At 40.4% G+C, this 23319-nt stretch overlaps 1 protein-coding gene across 1 annotated transcript in view; it reads left to right on the forward strand.

Annotated features, from left to right (window-relative positions):
* jade2 (jade family PHD finger 2) overlaps positions 1 to 23319 on the forward strand; it is a 184861-nt gene that overhangs the window by 156549 nt on the left and 4993 nt on the right. The window contains exons 12-13 of the mRNA XM_073479370.1: positions 7420 to 7551; positions 23081 to 23226. Of these exons, the coding sequence (XP_073335471.1) occupies positions 7420 to 7551; positions 23081 to 23226 (278 nt within the window). The remainder of the gene's footprint in view (positions 1 to 7419; positions 7552 to 23080; positions 23227 to 23319) is intronic.

Here is a 23319-nt window from a genome sequence, read left to right on the forward strand (position 1 = left end):
ATTTGCAGTGTCCTCCGAGGCTTATATTTTTTTTTCATGTTTTTCTCCTTCCTCCCATCACATCTCGGCTGTCTCATCCAACACCGTGTTTCAGACAGTCCATCAGTCATCTCAGTTTGCTCTGCTTTTGTCCTTCTGGCCACACAAACTGACAAAAGTTACGTTTTTTCAGACAATGCTACAGACAAGTTGTGTTGAGATGGTTATATTGATATTAGAAAAACGTATATTTTCGGTCTTAAATAAGGTTGTTTTGGTCAGCGATGAATGTTTTTGGCTGTTAAAATGAGTCTTGACATCCAATCCTCGGCAGCACTGGAAGTTTTTTACAACTGTAGAATCAGATTTTCAGATTCTAGCTCATCATGCACCAGCACCGCCGTCCTCCCTCCGGGCTTGTCTCCATGTGGAAAACACACACAATCTCTCCTCTAACCCAGCCGAAACAGAACCACAAAACCTCGGTCCGCCTGTCTGTCTCTCCTGGTACTTAATATGTCATGTTCCACGTTCTGTCTGCCAGTCTGCCTGTCTGTCTGTCATGTTTATCTGCCTGTCTGTCATGTTGAGGGCTGCTCTCGTCATGCTTTGTGAATGCTAGCATGTTAGCGGCGAGGCGGGCGATATCCCTGTAGTCCCGCATAGAGACGGAGAGGCGTTGTGCTGAAAATACAAGGAAGTCTGCACGCTGATGCAGCCTCTGGTATCGTTCTGTATGAAACAATACATATATGATAACATAAGTAAAACCACAACGACGCAACAAGACTTCAAATCTAAATGTCACAATTTGTTTCCAGCCACCAGAATCAACAAAAAACGAATTTTACTTTCAAGGACTGAGGAACATAAATCCACTGTCATCCTCAAAGGATCATTTGTGAATGTCCAGATTTTAGACTCTCGGCAAGAATAAAGTTCTCGTATAAAACCGAGATGACCTGTTACGTCTTTTACTGGTAAAACCTTGACTCATGTAAAGAAAGAGTCACTTTGACTCAAGAGGAACTCTTATCACACAGAATAAAGCTTCTCTTTCGAACTGAAGATAACAGGATTTCCCCTTTGTTGGTTATCAGTTGAAACCTGATGGTGAAACTGGGTTTTGTTGGTAGTTTATGCTCTTTGTTTTTGATTTGAATACAGTTTGAACAGGCACTACAATCTTACTTAAACACACGTGTACAGTTTAGACCTGTATTCTGCAGATAATGTTTTTTATTCGTCTTTGGAGGAAACATGTTTATGCACATGAAACAAACAGGTTTAGTTATAGTGCTGTAGTGTAGGTAGGACATGCACAGACACACACACACACACACACAGTATTATTGTTATGCAGGATGTGCACTACATTTACATTCTGGCTCAAACCGAACTGTGACAAGCTGACAGTGGTTAGTATTGGCCTCTCTGATCTGCTCTCAGCAAGTGTGTGTGTGTGTGCGTAAGAGTGTGAAGAAGACAGGGAAAATAAGGATGGAGGAAGAGGAGGATGGGAAGGGACAAGAAGTTAATAGGATGAAAGGAAGAGTGGAGGAAGGAGAAACGGTGGAGAGGAAGCAGGGAGAGCGAGGAGGAGGAGGAGGAGGAGGAGGAGAGCGTGAAAGGACAGTAAAAAAAAAAAAACTTTCTCACATTGCACTAATGAGCTCAGGTAAAAAATGGGACACAGTGGCTACACACACACTGTCTCACGCTGCAGTTCAGTGCACCTAGAAAGAGGGGAAATTAATCACACACTTCAAAAAGACGAATCCCCTGCTGCTGGTGCACCTTCTAAACAAGAGAGGGAAGAGGGTTCGGAGGGAGAAAAGCAACAGCAGAATTTAAAGACAAAAGAGGCGTGAGGAGGAGGGGGGCGAGCACAGATCTGACAAAAAAGTGTTTAAAAAGGTTTCCACTGCTGATAGTCGGATTTGTGCTGAGATTACAGACTGCAGGGGGAAAAGCTTCCACATGTTCAAGCGGAGCCTGAAGGCGTCCTTGAAAAACCTAAAAGACTAGTTTCCCCAAGCCGTAGAACGTATAAAAGAGAGAGATCAGATTAGACACCTAAAAAAAAAAAATGGGGGAAAAATGTTGAAAAATGGTCCCTGGGAGATCAGAGGATAAGACGGGCCCTCCTGTCAAAACAGAAAAAAAATTAAAAAGAACAAAATTAAAATTTTTGGGAAGCTGTGTGAAGAAGCGTTCCCCTCTGGGAGCTCCTTTAAAGTTCCCCCGGCGTTAATGGCCTCCGCAATTTCAGCAACAGCCATAAAATAAATTGGAAAAAGGGAGGAGAGATGACAGGTAGCTGCACTCTTTTACCAATACTTGTTTTGTACAGTAGCAGTCGTGCAGTACTCTTGTTCACCTTCACACAACAACACAGTTATCTTGTAGTTCTGAGTGATTTACTGCTGCATCACTGTGACGTTTGAAGGAAAAGGCAGAGAAAGTGTTACTGAAGACTCCAGAAATACATCCAAGGAAGTTAATTTAGACCCTGTTTCCTCTGGTTTAAATGCAAAAAAATGTTCTTATAAAGGTTTCTTTAAAAAGGATTCTGGTTGTTATCCTCGTAATCCAGCCTCCATGTGTTTGTTGATGGCTTCTGGCCATCTTAACTGCTGTAGTTTTAAAGATTTAATGTAAAGGTTCCCCATCAACAGTACCGTCTCACTTCAAAAAGCATCTGCGTGTGAGCCCGGACGTAAATGAAAAACTCTGGTTTCTGTAATTCAAGACGAGCAGTTAATTTCTTGTCACAACTCTCATGATTTCTGTTACAGTTAGACAATATTATTCTTCTTCTCAAGGGCAGAGATGAAACTTGAGCATTTGTAAATAAAATATTTCAAAAATTCCTTGCAAATAAATAAAAAAGAGCTCTTTTCAGGTTTTTAAACACTGGAGACAGGAAGGACGCAGGCATTGTTCCTGCTGCAGAGCGACAGAGACTCTTCTTAAAAGAAGTCTAGTGAATGAAAGTAGCTGTTCTGTTAATTACAGCCTGCTTTAATGGAGAAATATACAAATATTAAAACAAATCTAATCTTTGACAAAGCTTATCGCTAAAAAGCTTATCAAAAGTGAAAAAAATATAAACTTAAAGACATTTTGTAGCTCTTTGAAAACATAAATATCCCTAAGCAAAAAAAAAAAAGGAAACTTTCAGGCCAGCACAAATGTTCTTTTCTCTTTTTATTTTCCTTTCCAAACATTAAGTATTGTACTCCTGGTGAACTATACTGTCACACTCGCCTCTCTCAGAGAGAGGGGGAAAACACACAGGGTTGTCTCAGTGTGAAATCTCTCTCTGGTCTCTCTCAACTCCATTCATGCATGTCCTGCTCCTCCATGCTAAAGCAAGCATGAGGACAGCCTACTGCTGGCTATGACAGCCACACACGCGGTGTAGGCATGTATTGCACTGACCAACACACACACACACACACACACACACACACACACACACACACACACACACACACACACACACACACACACACTTTTAAAGTGCTTCAGAACAGCAAGAATATGATACCAAAGCTTTTCTCTAAAAGCTAAAAGCTCTGCATTTTAGCCATTCTAGCAGCACGGCTGTATGGCTGGGAATGTTGGTCTGTCAGTTGGTCCACCACTTTGGTCTAGACTGAAATATTTCAACAACTAATAGAGGGATAAGGATACAATTTGTGCAGACATCCACTGTCCTTTGTCTTTGGTGAAACCCTGACTTTTTACGTAGCACCACCATGAGGCTGAAATTGATCATTTTGAGTCAATTGTTTGGATTGCCGTGACATTTGATACAGTTCCCCAAAGTGTTTCGTTTATACAAAAAGAGACCCGAATGCAAGACCCACAGAGGCAGGCAGGTTGAAAACAAAAAGAGAGCTTGAATGAGCTGATGTCCAAAAATCCAGCAACGAAGTAGCAGGCGACAAAAAGGCAGGCAAAGGAAAAGACAAAATTAAGGAGATGCAGCAGACACAGACAACCCAAACCAACGAAGAGTAAAGAGTTAACACAGACTTAAGTACACGAGGGCTAGTGAACAAATTAAACGAAGGTGGGAAAACAGACAAAGACGGGAAGTAGAAAGAAAAACACAACACATGAGGATATAATCTACAAAATAAAACAGGAAACAACTAACCAAAAGCCCAAATCATGACACAAAGGATTAGTTGTTATTGTACCAACTGTGATTTTCATATAGAGGCATCGTCAGGTGTCCAGTACTTTTGAGTATCACCAAATATCTGCATAACTAAAGACTACAGACTCAGCCAGAGTTAGTGGTTAATGCTAACTTGCGAATGTTGGCATGATGCTAACACGCTAAACTAAGATGAGTTAGCATTAAGCTTAAAGCACTTTGCCAAATTACAACCTCGCAGAGCTGTTAGCATAGCTGTAGTGCTGTTTGCAGATTTTTACCCCGTTAATTATTTTTAAAAGACTGGTTTTAAACAGGGAATTAACATACGTTACTGTTTTAAAAATCCTTCGTCGCTACATGAAACAACGACAACAACCTCTGAGCCAGCGATCTACACACTGAAACTGGCAGGATACTCGAACATACATACATACACACATATTTTTGGCTAAAAATCTGTCAGTAATGAGCCCTACATACCTCGCTTTTAACTTACTGCTACTTACTGATACACTTGCTGTCAGTGTCAGATCATCCGTGTCGACTATTTCACCCTACAGCGACTGCTGAGCCACACACACACACACACACACACAAATAAAATCAGCTTATCTAAACCCCAGTATAGCTGTAATAAACCGGCAGGTGCCACCTGCTGTACTGATGCACACACACACACACACACACACACACACACACACACACAGGCAGTATATAAACACGATACACAGCAGCAGGAGAGTTAGTGAGCCATGCAGTCAGGACTCTGTGTTTGTGTAGACAGCAGGAGTCTGTAACAACAAGACATCCCAACAATAAGGCCTCCCATGTCAGAGACTGAGAGACGGAGAGAGATCATCACTGTGCTCTATATGTGAGAGTCAGGGGAGTGTGACTGCATCGTTTCCTTACATGCTGTGTGTCTGTATGTGCAGATGTGTGTGTGTGTGTGTGTTCAGTAATCGTTGTTCTTCTTTCAGTAGATTCACATCATGATTAATGGCGGTTTTGAATGTAGAGATTTTTGATAATCGATTTAAGATTTAGGTTTTTATTTTTTTTGTCTGACTCCAGCTTAAACTTCACATTGGGCTCTGGGAACTTGTGACAGGCGGTTTTTAAAGAATTTTCTGACATTTTATAGACTAAACGATGAATGGATTAATTGTTTATTATTGTACACTAGTGATGTGAAACAATAACACCAGAGAATTTGATTATTTGCTATAATTTTGCACGCTGATGGATCGTTAACGTTGAGCAAAATCATGTCTAAGGATTAAATTAAAATTAAAAATACATTTTGTTTGTTTGATGACTTTTTCTAACCACCTTTCGACCTCAGCAGGCCTCTGACGCCTGCACAATTATCATTACGTTTGTTTCAGAAACAATTCTGGGCTGTTACGACGCTCATCTATGCTCAAATAAAAACAGGTGGATGCAAATCACGGCAGGTCAGACTGTCAAGTGTTCTTCTTCTTTGGTCTTTGATCATGCGTACATATCCTAGTTACCTGCCTGACCCTCAGCTGGAAGGAGAGAGCAACGTTTCCTGGAGTGAGGGGACAGCTCGCAGCAGGGAGGCACTCTGCAGGCCTCTGTTACATGTCATACAGTGTGTGTCAGCATGCTCACAGACCCAAGGACTAACACATACACATACAGTATCTGGTGTGTGTGTACATGTACACACATAGAGTATGAGTGTGGCCTCTTTCTTGAGAGGCAGCATCTGTCTGAATGTGTTGCAGTTGTGTTTTTCTTCTTGTCATAAAGTGTGAAAGGTGGATTAGACGGTTTTATCCCTTTCACAGCAGACAAAATACACACTAACACTCGCTAACATCTGGCTTTTGTCTTCAATGAGAACAATGTGTACAATCAGCGCTCACTCCCACGTCAATTGACTCAATAGTCACCAGTATTTTTCACCTCCAGCTTCGATCGGCTGCGATGAGCACACAACAAAAGAACGAAATGAGACATCTCACTCCTCAGCAACGTCTCTCATCAGCTCTGGATTTAATTCAGATTTCTTTTAATTAAGACTTTTTATAAAATGAAGTTTAACGTCTTCAGGATGTACGCTGATATGATCGGCTGCTTTCTACTGCTCTGAGTTTTTCTGCCGCATTTGTGATGACAAACGTGACACACAAGGGGGGAAATGAAAGAAAGGCAAACGAGCCTTCTGGCAATGTGAAAAAGTCAAACGCCTATTTTTAGTTGTTTAAAAAAAATCCTGCTTAAACACACAAACTCTGGTATAAAAGTGTATATAAGAGGTACAAGAACAAGTATATTATATTTCCCCTCCACTACATTTTGGAGAATATATTGCACATTTTACTGACAACATTAATTGATCATTGTCGGCGTCAGAGCCAAAGCCATTTGTAAGTTAATTAATTTTATCAGCAATCAGATAACAAAACGAAAAAATAAGAAAAACACTGATTCCATCGACTCGTCAGATAATCAGTCAACCCATAGTATACAGTGTATACTATACATACATGTAAATATATGCATAATTTACTTTTACTTGTACTTTTAATACTTAGTACATTAAACATCAGATACTTAAAGACTTGATATTTGATTTTGGCGACATGGGTCCTGATTCTGACAGCCTGTACCTCAAACTTGAGCTATAATACTAAACAATCTTCAGAAGAAGAATTAACATTTTGTTTTTTTCTGGGTAAAGTCTAAATGTGCCACTGAAGATAAACTGTTCTGTCACATTTAGCCGGGGACACCTTCCCTCTTCGTCCTGTAAAAAAAGACTTAAAGTCATCGTCACAGGTTCGTTGTGCACTTTGAAAACGTGAAGAGTAAGTGCGGTGGAGGTATCGCAATTCAACACAATCACTGATCTTTGATATGTGGAGGCTGTACTTCTCGAAGCCTTAAATTCAAGTTAACCTGAGTATTTTCTCTGCTGTTTTTCTATTTTCATTTCTCCCTCTGGCTATGTGCAGAAAACATCCAACATTTTTAGTATCTTACAAAGCTAAAGTTAGTTTTAGATGTGTTTCATCAGCTGAGTTGTAGCAACAAGAAAAAAAACTCTCAATAACAAGCCAGTATGATCTGTTTTTCCCACTATATTTCATCAACTTTACTGTCCTTTTTATGCTACTCTCTCACTCATATTCCAGCTGAAAGGAAGAAGTTCCCCAAGCTCAGTGACACTTTCTGCCTAAATCAAGCTTTAAATTGAATAAATCAACTAAACCCCCTTCTATGTCTCCCTGCAGAGAAAACCCAGAAGGGAGAAAAGAGGAAGCAGAATGGAGTGAAGGAGAAAGGGAAGGAGAGGAGGAAGAGTAGTCCTGAGAAGAAAAAGGAGAGATTGAAGTCAGAGAACGGCTCCCTGCTAAAAGAGCTAGGTACATTGTGTGTGTTTGTGTGTGTGTGCGTGGGCGGGTGTACGCCCTGCAGTGTTTGCAAACTGATCAAATGCACCTCGTTGGCTGAACGTATGCCACATATGTGTGTGTTTGTTTGTGTGTCCATGTGAAAGACCCTGCTGACAAAGAGCCTGCAGCACATTCAGAGCACTGATGCATCAATTATTTATTTTCAGGCAGAGTTTTGGGCAGAATGCAATAATAAAACAAGATAGATATTATAAAAAAGTTTGAAATCTCAGGATAATATTGCTTCATCTGACCTGATAAAGACTTTCCACTACAAACTTTGTCATAAATAAATTACTGATGCATTAAAGCTGTTTTATTCTGCTGTGGTCAGCATCTGTTCCATGCTGGTGCGGTACCTTTTCTTTTTTTATTACAGACTTCATGCCTCCATCATCAGTGCCATCATACTTTTGCTGTTTGTTGCTCGGTGTAGATCGGGTGTCAGGTGCGACGGTAAAATCTTTAATAGGAGTTGACTGCAGCTCAGCCCTGAAGGTCTGATCCGAGTTATCAATCTGCTGGCAGCGTAACGTCACTCACAGAGAGAGAAAGACTGGATACTCCTCCAGCTTTCTTATAATAAATAAATCACCTTGTCTGAGCCTGTAGAATGTCCTCATACTGGGAGGTTAGGGAACTGAGCTTCAGCCCTCTGGTTGAGTGACTAAGCGTCAGGCCCGTCTCGTAACAAGACAGCGCTGGTGTTTCCAACCGTCTGTGCCGCGCCACGTTTCAGCAGCATCCCAAAGGCAGCGCTACGCTCGGAGAATACGCGCCAAGTCTATTTTTAATGTAAGCGGACAGCAGCTGCATCAATCTACACAGAGCAGATCGAGCCAGACAGGAAGTCAGACAGCGAATGGCACAGTGCATTCTGTCAACTGTCAAAATAAAACACCACAAAGACTCAAAAAATTATGAAATAAACACAATCTGAGGTCTGAAGTCAACAATATCAACACTCCCACTGAGATATTAAGCGACTTGGAGGTGTTGCACAGACCAGGTAACAGAGAAATGCCTGGTGGAGGCAAAAGATAATCTCTAAACCATCTTACAGCAGTCAGAGTGAGCGCTTGGTACTCTACGCACCCTTACGTTGACTTTACCAGGGACATTATTCAATCAAAGTTTTGTCAAACCCACAATCACAGTGACCAAAGATGACACATGGATGAACAGACATGAAATGAATGATCAACAGAAAATTACATTTATAATTAAAAGGATTGTTTTCATTCAAGAATGCCAAACATAAGGAGACATATGTAATCTCCTCTGTGAGCTCCATTGTTTGTGTTTTTGGCGCTCCAACGATGTAAAATGACTGATGGGTAATCTCGCTCGTCAACTGATGAGCCGTTGTTCAGTTCGTCTCTACACAGGTCACAGTTCAGTTTGGACTAAGCACTTGTTGGTCCCTATGGATTGGAAAGTCCTGCATGGCTCTATTTACCTGTTGTTTTTACATTTGATCCATGGTTTATCTGTCTGTGTTGTATGTATGTCTATCCATGTTTGGTTTTAATCATCAATTATTATATGTTTTATTCCTCTTAAGCCAGCTTGTTTGTTCAAACGTTACCGTGTATTTTATATTTGTGTTTTGTGTTTGTTGCAAAGCATTTTAACGAAAAAACCTGGCACTCACATTACCCACAATGCCACTGGAGGTAATTTATCTGATTATACGCATTTCAAATATGCACACTTAATTGTGTAAAATTGGTGGAGTTGCCCTTTAATATGGCTGATTGTAACACACCTATGTACATGTTTCAAAATCATCGCTTAGCCTAATCCTAAGTAATGTTCGCAGAGTTTTGCTAAATGCATTATTCTGCTTTTTTTTTGTCAAAATAGAAACAAAACTTTTGACCTATAATCAAACTTTTCTGTTGTTTTTAAAAGGAGTTTGGTATAAGAGGTGGAGAGAAGAGGCATAGACATGATGGTAAAAGCTGTGTCGGTGTTAATCTTTGTCACCGATGAGCGACAGGGAGAGAGACACTGTTAGAATAAAGGAGAGGGGCCTGTCGCTGCCAATCCTCATCATTAGTCAGATGAGGATGGATGATAATAGTTGTCTGTCCTGCTAGAAGGTGATCATTCTTCACTACCCATCATTACAGCTACATGTGACGCTCAGGAGACGGATATAAAATGGAAAGTGAGCACACAGATTATATTTATGTAGATATTTGTCTGCAGCATTGACAATTTACAGGCATTTAGCTGACACTCGTATCCTCAGCGACTTGAAGTGAGCGAGGGGGGATAAAGGCTGGAGGACACGAGATCGACTGTTGATGGACACACGCTGGCATCTGTGGTGATTAAATCTGTTGTCGACAAGAGACGAGCCACCTGCCTGACTATCGGGGTGCAAATTAACATTTCAAAGCACAGACATCCTCAAAAGAGTCAGAAAGATATTGTTCTCTGAAGCAGTTTGTCCATCACTAAGCGGAAAGAGAAGTTTTTTTTTGTATTTTTAACTGAGCAGAAGCGACATGTTTGGCCTTGAGAAGTCTGCGAGTAGCTGATTTTTGTGGCTGAGATCTTGAGTTTCTCAGGAAATAATGCAGGTTTATGTTAACGAGACCAGAAACGTGTTGACTGCTGTGTTAAATCAGGGGTGCAGATACCAAAACCAGAGTTTCAGGTTTTGAAATTGAATATTTTTTGCCTCTCCATCTGCATTCAGTGAGGTAGACAGGTTTCTCAAATGTCTCAAATGCGTCTGCAGCTCCAGTTATGTCGTATTTCCTGACATCCTTGAAAAACGTCCTCAGTTTATTTTTTCAGATGCAGCTGCTTCATGGGGCAGCAGAGCTGTGACAGTTTGACGAGAGCTGGTGCTGTCGGCCGTGGCAGAACCAGAGCGCGCTGTCAGGATCAAACACAGTGTTTCCTCTCCTACAGGCTTTTATTTTGGAAATGTTTCCCTCCAAAATTACATAACCAATACAAGACATTCAAAAAAGGTATAAAAAAAGCCCCGCTCAAATCAAAGCAGTTCAAAGCGCTTTAGAGGATAAAATACAACAAAGAGGAAAAGATTTACAATTTAAAAGTGCAAAAGTACAGATATGTACTACAAGAGGCATGATTTAAAATGAAACTAGTGCAAGATAAAAGAATAAAGCAATCAATTTAAGAATTGTAAAAGGTGAGGTGACAGATTTGATCTGACTACTGACAGCGCCAAGATTTTTGACTTGAGTCTTTGATAGGGATGAAATGATACCTAAAACTCACGGTGCGATACCATCACGATAAATAGTCCGCAGCACGATAAGACAGCGAGAGAGGCCAAAGAGGTTGGAGTGTTTCCCCGCAAAACTACAGCCCAAACGCTGTCAGTTAACAGTTTGAGTCACACAACCAATGAAGCTGACCAATCAGAGGCAGGGTAGGGCGGATCGTATCAGTGGGACCCATAATAACGGGAGGTCGTCTTCCTGAGCAGTACGATTGCGCCCCCTGCTGTTCTGTTAAAGTCACTCAATCTGGCATTTACAAGCTAAATTTTAAACATCTACGACATTTTAAAGGGTTATTTAATGTGCATATTCCTCAATTCAGTTAACTTCCATAAGGATCTTTTATATTATTTTATACTATATGACTGTAATTATCTGTTTATACACAGTTTTATGTATCCACATAGGGGTTGTTGTTGTGGATAACTCCTATTTTATCATAAAGATAACAAACACTTGACAGTGAGTTATAAACCATTTAATAAATTATTATTAAGTGCTTATAAATGCTAAATAGGGGGACCTAAAGTATTTTAATGTTGCAGATGAAACTCCTAAGTTTAAGATCAAGATGCAATTAAAGTTTTGTTATGAAAATAAACAATTAACATGCGAACAATAATGAGAAAAGACACACTCAAATTGTGATTCACTGCATGTTTGTGTGGGCGAATATAATGAAAAACAAAGTCCTCCGTATCTTCAGGCTTCCTCTAAAAACAAGCTCCTCCGCTGCGAATAGCTTTGTATATGTAGGACATTAAGTGGGTGGATTTGTAGCCTTACATAATCCTTGTTTGTATGAACCCAGATCTAATAAGTTATGAATATTCCTGCACTGACATTCTGTAAAAAGCTGTGGGCTGCGCAGACAATTACTGTACATGATTAATATCTGAGAGGCCTAAATGAAAATGAATTCTGATGACTCGCTGTGCTCTGTATTATCATTTAATCTCCTTTCATGCGCATGAGTAAAAAGCAGTTCACCTACACGGTGGATAATTACAGTGTTTTATAAGTTTACAGATCCTGTGGGGTAAAATTCTCGTCTCACTTACCCCTTTATCCAAAGACAGGTCAGAGGTCAGGTTATCAGGGTCCTACAGTTAATGAGAGTGTAAACAACACACAAGACACATGAAAGGCGCAAACAGGACATACTGGCAAACTGGCAGCGGCGCTAAGGCGACATGCGAGGAGCTCCGTTTCTCCCTGTGATCTCAGGAAAACGAACATGACAGAACGTTGCTCAAAGCTACAAAAACCCACCCAACAAAGACGTCATGCTGTCATCAAAGGATGAAACCTGGAGCTGCTCTGTCGATAACGAAATGGGCTTCTGCCGTAGTGGGATTAAAGCATTTTGGTAGGAATTATATACAGCTAAAGCTTAACCTTGCTCTATTGTTAACACTTCTGTAACATTAAATCTGTCCGTACGTCCGCAAAGGATTCAGTTTCCACTTGTAGGAGTTTGGAGTTTTTGACTTTGTGCGTCAGATGCAGAGTTTTGAGAAACAGGTCAGGGAGTGGAGAGTTTGTCATCTTGAGTACTCTGCATGAATTTGAAGTAGTGTTGTATACTGGAGTTAGACCTGTGTACTGTCAGGTGTTATTCAGCAGCTTCAGAAAACTTCAAATGTGTCCTGCTGCCTTCAGTAACTTGGCTCAAAAGGCAGTTCCACCTTCAATATTGTGAAAGAAAAAGCCATGAACAAGGTCTCAGACGGAAAGCTTGCACATGTTAAACAGATTTTTGCACAGATTCAGTGTGCAGATGCTTTTTTCTCTCCTAGTTTGATGTTTTATAACTCCATGACCTCAGCTAAGTCTGATACTAGGTAAGCATTTGTGTAATAAGCCCTCTGATATACATCATGTAACTTAACTAGATGAGGATCACAGTCTCACTAAACAGAAAAGTTGAGAAAATGTGAGAGAGCATGCAGTTTTTTTCTTAGTTTTAATAAATGTCAACAGCAATAAAATTGAAAGCACGTCACAGTCTCCTGCCTATGTAAGAATAATTAAATGAAAGTCATTTACCGTCCAACACTCCTGGTTAAATGTCAGTGTCGGCTGGATGTTTTGATGTGATTTAGCATGTATTGGTTGGCCAGCTTATTTTCTGTTGCGGTGGTTTTGATGCTCCACTTTGCTGATGTTAGTCTCTGGAAGATGTCACACAAAGCATTCACAAAATACTTCACACTGATATTGTAGAGCTGGGTATTAAGTCAGTAAATCCTTGGGCCTAGACGATTGCTTTTATTGAAGGTGAACTTCAGATAACTCCTGTGTGTGCGTGCTGCACTGTGCCCTCAAGACGCAGTTATAGCTTTTCAGTTCGACAAACAAAATGTTAAAAATCATGAGTCTTATTGCTGCGATCTGGAGATGCAGCTACAGTCTGGTAGAGCATGCAACAAGAGCAAAACACTGTAAACAACATCCTAATTTCTCCACTATTCCCCCTAGCTAGCTTTATTGGATAGGGTTAGGGATGAAGTTTCATTTTCCCTTCCAAAACAGTTAAACCTTCCAGTAAGCAGTGATTTGTGTTGGGTTAAAACTGGTCTTAAGTTTAATTGAAGAGTGAAACAGGAAGTGAGACGTGCGTGTTACATGTAAGTGTGGTTTTAATAGCATTTTAAACAGCATTTTAGCATGTGTGTTCTGACCTGTTTACCACTGAAACATATGTGTTGAAACTGGTTATATGTAACCTACACATCTTAAAATATCTCACTCTTACATCTTATTTAGCCGATGTTTAACCTGGACATCTTGTGACCTGCTAATCACCAAATAACTGCTCACTGTGGCGTCAAACGTCTACGAACTGACTGATGCTGCTTCCCAAAATGGTTCTGGTCGGTGTGATCTCAGCAAAACATGAAATGTTCCTACTGCCAACAGGAATAACAGTGAAAATGTAGAAATAATAAGCCCCCAACATTTGTATTTTCTTTAAAAGAATAAACATTCAAATCTGCTTTGGTTTAATAAAAACAATGAAATACTGATTTCTTTTTAATTTGCATGTTTATAATATTCACCAGTGACAGTCATTTAACATCTGACCAGGTCAAACTCCAGCACACATGCAGTATTTACATAATGTCCATCATCATATGTGCATTTGTATCTTGCAGCATCAAGATGCAATCTGGCAGAGATGTTTTGAGCTTTTCACCCACTCACACAGTGACTGTCAGTGATGGCGCAGGACTTTCTCTCATTTCCTTATTTAACCAGAGCAGTGAGTCGCAGAGCCAACAGTATTTGCCTCTCGAAGAGAATTTGATCAGTAAGAGAGAGATGATAACACAGGACAGGAGAGGAGTTTGGCTCTGCCTCACTTGCTTCCTGTTCTGATATTATCTTCCTGTCCGTTGCTATTTATCTCTTTTGGTTTTCCTCTGTCTCTTTTTTCTTTCTTTCTTTCTTTCTCTGTGGCTCTGTATTGTAACACTCTCTGTTTATCTTTCCATCTTTTCCTCCTCTCTTTCTCCATGTCGGTGTCTCTAACCGACTGACGAGGGATAAGGACTGCAACTTGATGTTGAATAGATGCAGGAAAATCATCCCTCATGTTGTGTTTCCATGACAAACAAGCCCTTCTGTGTACGTGGTGTTTTTTTGTTGTGTGCAGCCATATCACTTGTCTGCATTTTTGTGTGTGTGTGCGTGTGTGTGTGTGTGTGTGCTTTCCTTTGCAAGTGTTATATATATATGTATATATATATATATATATATATGTATATATATATATATATATCGTTCCTTTCTCAGTGTGTCATCTGTGTGTTTGTTTTTGCATGCCGTATGTGTTCATATCTCACAGTCTCAGTGTGTGTGTTTGTGTGTCGGGCCATCTGTTCTCTGTCGGGTCTGGTCCTGACTCCCAGGGCTTTGTCTTCCTCTTAGTGTTCTGGGATCAAGAAGACAGATATGTACCAGAACTCTTTCTCAGATGTACTGTCCCCAATCCCCACTGTTTATTAGCAGCGCCCATATGCCAGCGGTGATTTACAAAAAAGGGAGATTGTTTTGAAATCTTCCCAAGTTTCACCCTCACAGGCACTGAGGAGATTCATCCTTAAAAGTGAGATCCATAAAAAAATATTCAGTTAGAAATGTTTTCCAAACTAATCTGCGTGTTAATGTCTGACGTATTAACATTTACTGGAAAACTTCCGCAAAAGATTTAACTGGCGAGCTATGAAGAGGTTTTTTTTAGATGATGAGGTGACTCACTGCCTCTCCAGCTGTGAAACAGGAGCATATTTATGTTCCCAGGGTCCTTAGTTTGCAGGATTAAATTTTTCCAAAGCTTTCCAAATGTCCTATGTTCCTAAAGTTATAATTTCCAGAGGTACTATTTTCCCATGGACCTATGTTCCTGGAGTCCTATGTTCCCAAGGTCCTATGTCCCTAGGGTGGTCAGTTCCCTAGGTTATATTTTCCATTGGTCCTGTTATTGGGTCCTATTTCCCAAAGTTCTATGTTAATGAGGGTCCTAAGTTCCCAAGGTCCTATATTCCCAGGGTCTCAGTTCCCATGGTCCTATGTTCCCAGGGTCTAATTTCCCAAGGTCCTATGTTACCAAGATCCTATGTTCCCAAGGTCCTATGTTCCCAGGGTCTAAGTTCCCAAGGCCCTATGTTCCCAAGGTCCTATGTTCCCAGAGTCTAAGTTCCCAAGGCCCTATGTTTCCAGGGTCTAATTTCCCAAGGTCCTATGTTACCAAGGTCCTATGTTCCCAGGGTCTAAGTTCCCAAGGCCCTATGTTCCCAAGGTCCTATATTCCCAGGGTCTAAGTTCCCAAGGTCCTATGTTACCAAGATCCTATGTTCCCATGGTCCTATGTTCCCAGGGTCTAATTTCCCAAGGTCCTATGTTACCAAGATCCTATGTTCCCAAGGTCCTATGTTTCCAGGGTCTAATTTCCCAAGGTCCTATGTTACCAAGGTCCTATGTTCCCAGGGTCTAAGTTCCCAAGGCCCTATGTTCCCAAGGTCCTATGTTCCCAGGGTCTAAGTTCCCAAGGTCCTATGTCCCCAGGGTCTAAGTTCCCAAGGTCCTATGTTCCCAGGGTCTAAGTTCCCAAGGTCCTATGTCCCCAGGGTCTAAGTTCCCAAGGTCCTATGTTCCCAGGGTCTAATTTCCCAAGGTCCTATGTTCCCAAGGTCCTATGTTCCCTTGTTTAGTTCTGACCACTTGTTTTGTTCTGTCCGCATATATTAACCCTTCCATTGTGTCCGGGTCAAAACTGTAACCCTAACTCTAGGAACGGAGGACTATATATGAACTGGGGAACGTAGGAACCCAGAAAACGACTCCTACAACCTACAAACCTGTTGTAAACAAGCCATTGTATACACTGAATGTAACATAGTTCTGAAAGTGCTGCCTGCTCAGAGTTTATTCAGTACAGAAACTAATTTCAGCGGATCATCAAACAGAATGACATTTTCTGAGCAGCCCTCGAGTTTATCCACTTGGAGAATGACAAACAGTCCTCAAGGACATTCAAGCAAGTTTATATTTCAGCAGTTAAATTCGTGGTTGAAATAATACCTGAAAAATCACCTGCAAAGAAAATCTGTTTCTACAGAGGACACCTCTGACCAAAGCAGATGCCCGTTGACTTCAATACAATGAGAGAGGTCAAAATCAGGTGCTGCTTTGTGAAGGGACTGCAGATTCAATTTAATCAAAAAAATATATAAAAAGCACTTTAAAAAAATTCCCTGTTTCCGATGCACAGTAAGCTACTGTAAACCAGTGCTTGCATGTACTTGATGTTGTGCTGTTTTTGTGATTCCCTTTCTTCAACTTTTGTTCCAGATGGTGACAGTAAGTGCCTTTCACTCAAAGCATTATGAGTCATGGCTGCGGTGCACTCTGGTGTTTTCAGGCTGTTGTTACTGAGGGAATATGTATCTTTGAGTCCTGCGTGGTGGCTCGCCAAAAACAAAAAACAAACAGGCTCAAAAATTCCTGTTTTTGTCACTGATTAAATGTGTAAAAAGGTGGATTTTTCCTTAAGCATTACAACGAAATGGAGTAAAGAAAATCTGAAAATTTGACATTTAACTGAGGTGGTCAAAAAAAATAATGAAGCCACATAACAGATAAGAATAGTAGGTAATCGTTCTGACGCCAATATCTTAAGAGACAGGAAAGTAAAATGTCTCTTTTGTTGTAGAGAACAGCTCTGACAGGTTCATTTCTGTTGACTCATGCTGAGCATTTTATTCTGGTTTCCATTATCGTCTCCTATTCTGTGAATCCACGTCTTTATTGAGGCATTCAGTTTGTTCTTTTTTCCGCCTGCTGCACTTGTGCTTCTCCTTCATCGCTCTGATGGGTCTTTTGATTGCTCTCTTGCTCCTCCTTGCACCTTAACTCTGTTACAGTCTCTCTGTTTCTCTCTCCATCATTCCGGTGGAGTTTCCAGGCAGACGTTTGGCACCGGAGAACAATCATCAGACTGCAGTGAGGGCTTTGGACTTAGTAACACACACATACACGCTCTCACTCGTGTACAGGCCCGGTCTTGGCCCTGTCCTGCTCCTAGTGCATTCCTTACCACGCGCTGACTGAGTAGCGCTAGCTAGCGAATCATTGCTCGCCATCCTGGGGCTTTTTATTAATGTGAGACTAGTGTACGCTGGTACCGAGGTCGACTGTTCCCTACACTGTTGTTGTCACGTTGTCGCCTTGAACAGGTGCTTTAGACGGCACCAGCAGCTATTGATACGTAGTATTAGCCTACATTGTCCCATTAGTTGGACCTGTTAGCTGCTGCTGAAGAAGAAGGAGTCAGTGTCGTTATCTGGTTTAAAAGATACACGGCTCCATCATCAGTCGGCTTCCACTGGAATTAATATTTTATGGTTCCTCTTGCATATTTAAGCTTTTAAAGACAACTCATTTCTGGTAGTGCTATATATTTTTTCTGCATTATATTTACATTTAAAATGCATAAAGTAGTTTCAGAAAGAAAAACATTTACACTGCTCTCATTTTCTCCCTCTGAAGTCTAAAGTTATCTCTTCCCATCCCAGAACACTTGAGACCAAACTTAACTGACATTTAAATCTAACTCAGCCTTTAGGATCCTTTTTCTGATTTTAACATGACTGTCCCACGTATGAATAAAATGAAATAAAAAATATTAATAACATCAATCACATCTCATAATCTATTGAAAGTAAATCCCAGAACTATTGATCAGAGTAAATGCACAGAACGATTGCAGCATTACATCTAATTCATCAAAACAGTTACACTGGATAAAAGATAAAGAAAAGAAAATATTAGATTTTTCCCAGCCGGAGGCTTGGATTGTAAAACTCTATGTGCTGTACTGTAAACTGATTTTGAGTGAAAGTGACAATGTTCTGCAGTTTTAACATGTTAAATATGGAAAAAAAAAGTCGATGTCAGCTGAACACTCAATAAATTAGTCCAAAGAAACACCAGTTATGCTGCAATGAATGTAAAGTGGGGCAACGGCAGCAAAAAAGTGACATGAGTGGATGATTTTTAACGTGGCATATTGCTCAATATTTTGTTTAGCCACGCTAGCAGCTCTAGGTGTGGTGGTCCTCGCACCAGACTAAAATATTTCATTTAGGGACAGTTCATTTTGCCTGACTCGTTTTTAAGAAAAGAAAAGCAAAAAGACATGTAATTCAGGAGGTGCTTTTATTTCAGTCCGGGGCCAAATTGCCTCAATGAGTTGCTGCGAACTTTCAGTTTCTGGGTGATGTTGTCAGCCTGCAGCGGTATGATCTTTGGCTGCGAGTCATCCTCGCACATGGCAGCAGGGCGCTCACTCTTAATGAGGTACTTTTTACCTCAGACTGCTCTAGCAGAGGCGTTAGCGGACAGTGTGTCTGTATTCAGATTAACCTAAAGAGCGTTATACATAACCGATCACAAATATTCTCAACTACAAGATGCCATGACAGACGTGATCACCAGAGGAAGCATCCTACTGACTTTGATGATCCTGCTACTTTTCCTGCAGTGCTACCATCAGGATTACTTTTTTGATTTGAAGTAAAATGTCTTGAAAACTAATGGATGATATTTGGTTCACACATTCATGTCCCATTCAAGATGAACTGACGCAACCTTCATGATTTATTGATCAGTCCATCAAATATTCCCATCATCCTCATCTGCTCTTTGTGCAGTATTTAGTGCTAATTAGCTGATATTAGCATGCTAACAAGCTAAACTAAGATGGTGAATGTGGTAAGCATTATGTCAACCTTATCAATGTGAGGATGTTAGCATACTGATGTTAGCATTTAGCTGAGATCACTGCTGTGACTCAGTACAGTCTCACAGGGCTGCTAGCATGGCTGCAGACTCTGGTCTTGTTTCTATATTCTTACAGCTGCAGTGTAGTAAAAAAAAAAAGAAAATAATAATGTCGGGATGTACAATATGTGATAGGATTTGAACAAAGCTGCAGACTACAGTGGCATGTTTCAGCTTTCCCTCCCTGCCTTCGTCTCTCTCTGAACTACCCTCTCCTCTATCATCCCCTCCTGTCTTCCTCACACTTCTTCACTGCCTCTTTTTTCTTCCCTCTGTCACCTATTCCCTCCCTCAGAGCTCTCTCGACTCCTGCAGAGACATGCTGCGTCATGGAAACGACCGGCTCGGTCTGTGTATGTGTGTGCGTGTGTGTGTGTGTGAGTGTGTGCGTGTGTGTGTGTGTGTGGAGGATAGCTGGTGTTAAAGCCACCCTAACAGCACCTCCTGCTGTCCTGCTTGGCAGATCATTATAGGCACTGAAGATTTACAGTGAAGCTGGAAAAAAGCAGAGAAACTAAGAGAGAGAATCTGTGTGCACTTATCTGTATTTTGTCATAATGTGTTTGTTTTGTAAGCATTAATTTATGCTGATATTTACGTGGTGCTATGGGTTGTTAAGAGGCAGTTGCTCTCCAAAGTGGGTAATACAGACTCCCAGTGCTGTTGTGCAGAGGTTAATGGTTGTTTCTGGCTAATTGAGAACCATAAATTTCATTATTTTTTCCATTCGCTAGATGATACACCCTCCAGAGTCTAAGATCATTTTGATTTTTGTGCACATGATTAAGGTTTTTGCTTTAACACAAAAACATATTTTTCACCAGAGGAAATAGCCTCGATTGATTTTCATCCACAAGCTCAATGTGCTGACTGAAATCTTTTAGACTTTGGACGGGGTTTTCTGTGCTTATTTCTATGTGTTACAGTTATTCATAAAAAATAAGAGAGCGGGCTGGTTATAGTCCAAAGTCCAAAATTGCCATCATGTGAGTGGGTGAGGTCGTTATCATCCCACTCTCTGTAAACATCCACTTTATAAGAAACTAAAAGAACAGATTGTTGGGTTAGGGTTAGGTCTTATGTGCTTCTATCTGTTTGAAGGAGAGGCGGGTTATACCCACATCGTGTAGGTGCAAGGCTATCCCATCAATTACAAGAAGGTAACGCCTGCACACTGACCTCCACGCCACAGAAGTTTAATAAAGAAGATTTCTCTCGTCTAACCTCATTATATTTGTGAATGGAGGTAATTTTGAATCATGATTCACGGGAGGTTGGATTTGACATAGCATTTATTTATATATAAGATGCATGTTTGACATTTTTGATACGTGGATTTTTATTATTTCTGTTTCTTGGATGTTTATTACTCAGTTTGTTTGGATGATTCCCCACACCTGCCATCATAGAGCTCGTCAGCCTATCGGTGTGCATGTTGCGTAGATATGTGCGTGGTTTTTCAAACAGTTGAACCGAATGAAGATCCGAGTTGGATTGAAACGTTGTCTTTATAATACTTCCTTGGCATGGAGTAACAGGAGTGACCTTCTTTTCATTCATCTATCTGGCGTTCCTACACAAGATCATTTTGGATTGATTTGTCATCTTTAAAGAACGTAACATTACAGACATCCAACAGAATGCAAAGTGAGTTTTGGAGACAGTTTATAAAGTCAATGGAAAGATGCGATTGGACATTAAACATAAAATGTTTCAAGAAGAAGAATTCATGCTTTATGAAAAAAAAAGTCTGGAGGGAATTTTCTGTTGTTTTGATCAGTTCATGGTCTGTGTGTGTTTTTCTAGCTGGCTTGCAGCTACAGTTGGTACATTGCACTTCGGATTCGGCTCCAAATTTGCAAAATATCTTTTACTCTCCTTTATCAGCAAAAAGCAATCTGCAAAACATTATTTTAGTAATTTAACCACATATCAAGCGTGTATTCCATCTAATAAAACTTGAGTTTTAGTTCTCAATTATTAAGTAAATTATAACTTTTGTGACTAAAAATTGTCGAAGGCTTAAACTAAATAAATTTCACAAGGTTTTAGAAAAAAACAATACGAGATTGTGAGTCAGTGAACGGCTGTCAAACCATCCTTGACCCCAGATATTCAAACTAATGTCAAACTCAGAATCAGGTTTTCTTTCCAAGTAGGTTTTCACATGGGAGGACTTTGTGGTGTTTTGCTGCATAACAACAAACAGACAAAAAGCAATGAACAGTCTGCAATAAAATATGAAATAAATACGAAATAAAAACAAACAAACAGTATTTTTGTGCAGGATTGTGCAAAGTATCCACCAGGTAATGTTCATAAAGGTCACGGTATGCACTATAAGAATATTTGAAATGTGCAAGATGGTAATCCAACAAATGATGAGTGTTAATGTGATGCTTTGTGTATCTGTGAGTGTTAGGGGATGTAAAGATGTGAGGCATCCTCTTCTGTGGGAACAGCAGAGAAGAAGGGCATGAGCTGGTAGATACAACCCCCCCATTCTCTGTTCTCCTTAAACCTCACTGTATTCACTGCATCGTGTGTGTGTGTGTGTGTGTGTGTGTGTGTGTGTGTGTGTGTGTGTGTGCGTGTGAGAGAGAGAGAGAAAGAGAGAGAGTGTGTGTGTAACAAAGACTAAAATGCCACAGACAGACATGCAGTGCTTTGGCAGCACTTTCACAGCCCACAATGATAGAAAAGGAGCCATGAAAATCTCCTAATTATACACACACACACACACACACACACACACATCACAGTGTTAGGACTTGGACAGGAAACAGGATTTCTGCTGTAAAATGGGTTTATATGTTCATTATTTATGTGTTTAGATTGGGTGTTTATTCTGTAAATGTCACTGTGTCGTTTTTCTCTTTCTCTTTATTTCCTGTATTTAAAACATTTACAGGTGCGATGTGAGAGATTAACATCAATTTGGAGATGTTACATTACATTTTTGATTACATTCATTTTTGACATGTTGGTATAATTAACACACATGTCACTGATGGAGCCTCCACCTGCCTTTAAATGTTGATTTCCACCAGATTATATGTAGATTTTATTGCTTTATGGCACAAAGGTGGAAGATGCTGGGATTTAAAACATCTCTGTACTTTATAGACGTTAGCTGACATGTGATCATGTGCATCCCTCTTTTGCAAGAAGACTTCACATTTTTTGTCTAACTTTGCATTATTTTGTGTTAGATCTGTGCTTTGACTCTTAAACGTTGGAAAAGTCATCCAAATTGTCTTTAACATTAAGCCCAATCATTACTTTTTGAATTGAAGTGTCACTTTTGAGTGAACTGACTAAGCCAACCCTTTTATTTAAAGGTGCAATATGCAAGAATTTTAGTTGAAAACAATAAAAAAATTAAAACAAACAACAGAATATGAACAGTTCTGATGTTATGGTGTCTATGTATTGTGTTGCAAAGATATAAACTGAAGTTAGCATGCTAAGTCCAAAGCTCCTTGCCCAGTCCAGGCTGCTAGCTGCACAGCTAACTGAGCTAACTACCTAACCCCAGCTAGCAGCAGTAAGCGGTTGCCCACTATTTGTTTTGATTTCAACAGGTGGTTGATTCTTGCATGTTGCACCTTTATTGAATTGTAGTATTTAAGGTTTGGTTGAAAAGCCTTGGTGCTCATGCTTGCGAATCAATTCCCTTCAACTCTCCTGACTCTTATACAACTTTTTCTGTATTGTTTTATTAAGAGAAATGTGCAGCACGTCTCACTTTTCTTCTTTGTCTTTCTCTCCCTCTTCCCTTCATCCCTTACCATTTTTTTTACTCTCACTGTTTCTCCACCTCTTCTCCGTCCGTCTCTGTCTTGATATCATCCATTTCCTCCTCCCTCTTCCTCTTCCTCCAGGTTTGTCAAAGTCCTTCCCATTGGACAACTCTTTGTTCGACAGCTGGCTCGCACAGTCGGTTCAGATCACCGCTGATGACATGCTGAGCCAGTGGGCTCTGGGCGCCCAACATCGAGACAAGAGCGGCAGCCTGCTCTCTGATCAGGTAAGGCTTCAGCAGCAGGAGGTAATGATAACTAATATATCCAGTAGATGCCACCATGGAGTGATTTTTTTTTACTCATTCAATACTTCTAAA

This window comes from Pagrus major, chromosome 13 (assembly GCF_040436345.1).
Source record: "Pagrus major chromosome 13, Pma_NU_1.0".
NCBI lineage: Eukaryota > Metazoa > Chordata > Actinopteri > Spariformes > Sparidae > Pagrus > Pagrus major.